Below are 1,155 nucleotides of genomic sequence, written 5' to 3' on the forward strand. Positions count from 1 at the left end.
AAAAAAGTACCTCTAAATTCTCATGACAGGTATTGAGCCCCATGGTAACAAGGTGCTCCAACCAGCTGTGTTTACTGTGGACACTCTGGAAGCTGGAAGCGGTGAAGTCCTGGTCTATGTGGAGGATCCTGAAGGACACAAGGAAGAGGTACAGTAGGACAGTCCTGCACACTCCATACAGTTCATGCAGATCTTTAAAATAAATCCACCATATCCTTTTCCCCTTAGGCTAAAGTTAAACCCAACAGAGACAAACAAGGCACTTACACTGTCACTTATCTTCCCAAAGTTGAGGGTGTTCACAAGGTAAGAAACGCTGCGGCTTCTTGTGTCCCTGCATCTGATGGATTGAAGGAAAGACAGCGTTTTCATTGATTGTGTCTTTGTAGGTGAAAGTGCTGTTTGCAGGTCAGGACATAGACAAGAGTCCCTACACAGTAAACGTGGCAAAGGCAATGGGTGACGCCAGCAAAGTCCACGCTAGAGGACCAGGACTGGAGCGCACAGGCAACGTGGCAAACAAACCCACCTACTTTGACATTTACACAGCAGGTTAGTGTGCGATGCAAACACAACAGACACAGAATTGAGAGACAAACATTTGACACCGCAGCATCAACGACGACGATGATCTCACTGTACATTTATTTTCTCACATCCAGGTGCCGGTAATGGTGATGTCAGTGTGGTCATCGTCGACCCTCAGGGCAAAAAAGACACCGTTGAGCTCATCCTGGAAAACAAGGGTGACAGCGTTTTCCGCTGCACCTATCGCCCCATGTTAGAGGGGCCTCACACCATTCATGTACTTTTCGCAGGACAGGAGATTCCCAAGAGCCCATTCACTGTCAACATCGCTGAGGGTGAGCAATCTGTCTGCACTGTAAATAACTTTCCGACAAATTAGATTTCTCTGTGTGCCGTTAGTGTCAGGGTGATCTATCCGTCACATTCTACGCTCATCTTCGGTTCCCCTGAGGAAACCCACCCAGTACAGACGATAACTCTTCCTATCTGTATTTCTAGCTCCACCTGTTGCTCCTCCCATGGGAGCTCCTTTGCAGATAGTCCCACAGTCAGTGCGCACCCCTCCAGGAGTGAAGGGTGAGAAGGGGCCTAAACACGGCCGTCCAAGTTAGTATGGTCTCTCGAAAA

General features: G+C 48.4%; 1 protein-coding gene across 1 annotated transcript; it reads left to right on the forward strand.

Moving 5' to 3' along the window:
- Window positions 1–15: 15 nt before the first annotated feature.
- LOC103399187 (filamin-C-like) lies at window positions 16–1,134 on the forward strand (the record flags this gene model as incomplete). The annotated part of the gene is made up of 5 exons (XM_008337912.1): window positions 16–148; window positions 229–306; window positions 390–552; window positions 663–863; window positions 1,027–1,134. Coding segments are annotated over exons 1-5 (676 nt in total), but the record flags the coding sequence as incomplete, so codon positions are not given.
- Window positions 1,135–1,155: the final 21 nt, after the last annotated feature.

Source organism: Cynoglossus semilaevis, unplaced genomic scaffold (genome assembly GCF_000523025.1).
Source record: "Cynoglossus semilaevis isolate Cse_v1.0 unplaced genomic scaffold, Cse_v1.0 C19156252, whole genome shotgun sequence".
In the NCBI taxonomy this organism is placed as follows: Eukaryota; Metazoa; Chordata; class Actinopteri; order Pleuronectiformes; family Cynoglossidae; genus Cynoglossus; species Cynoglossus semilaevis.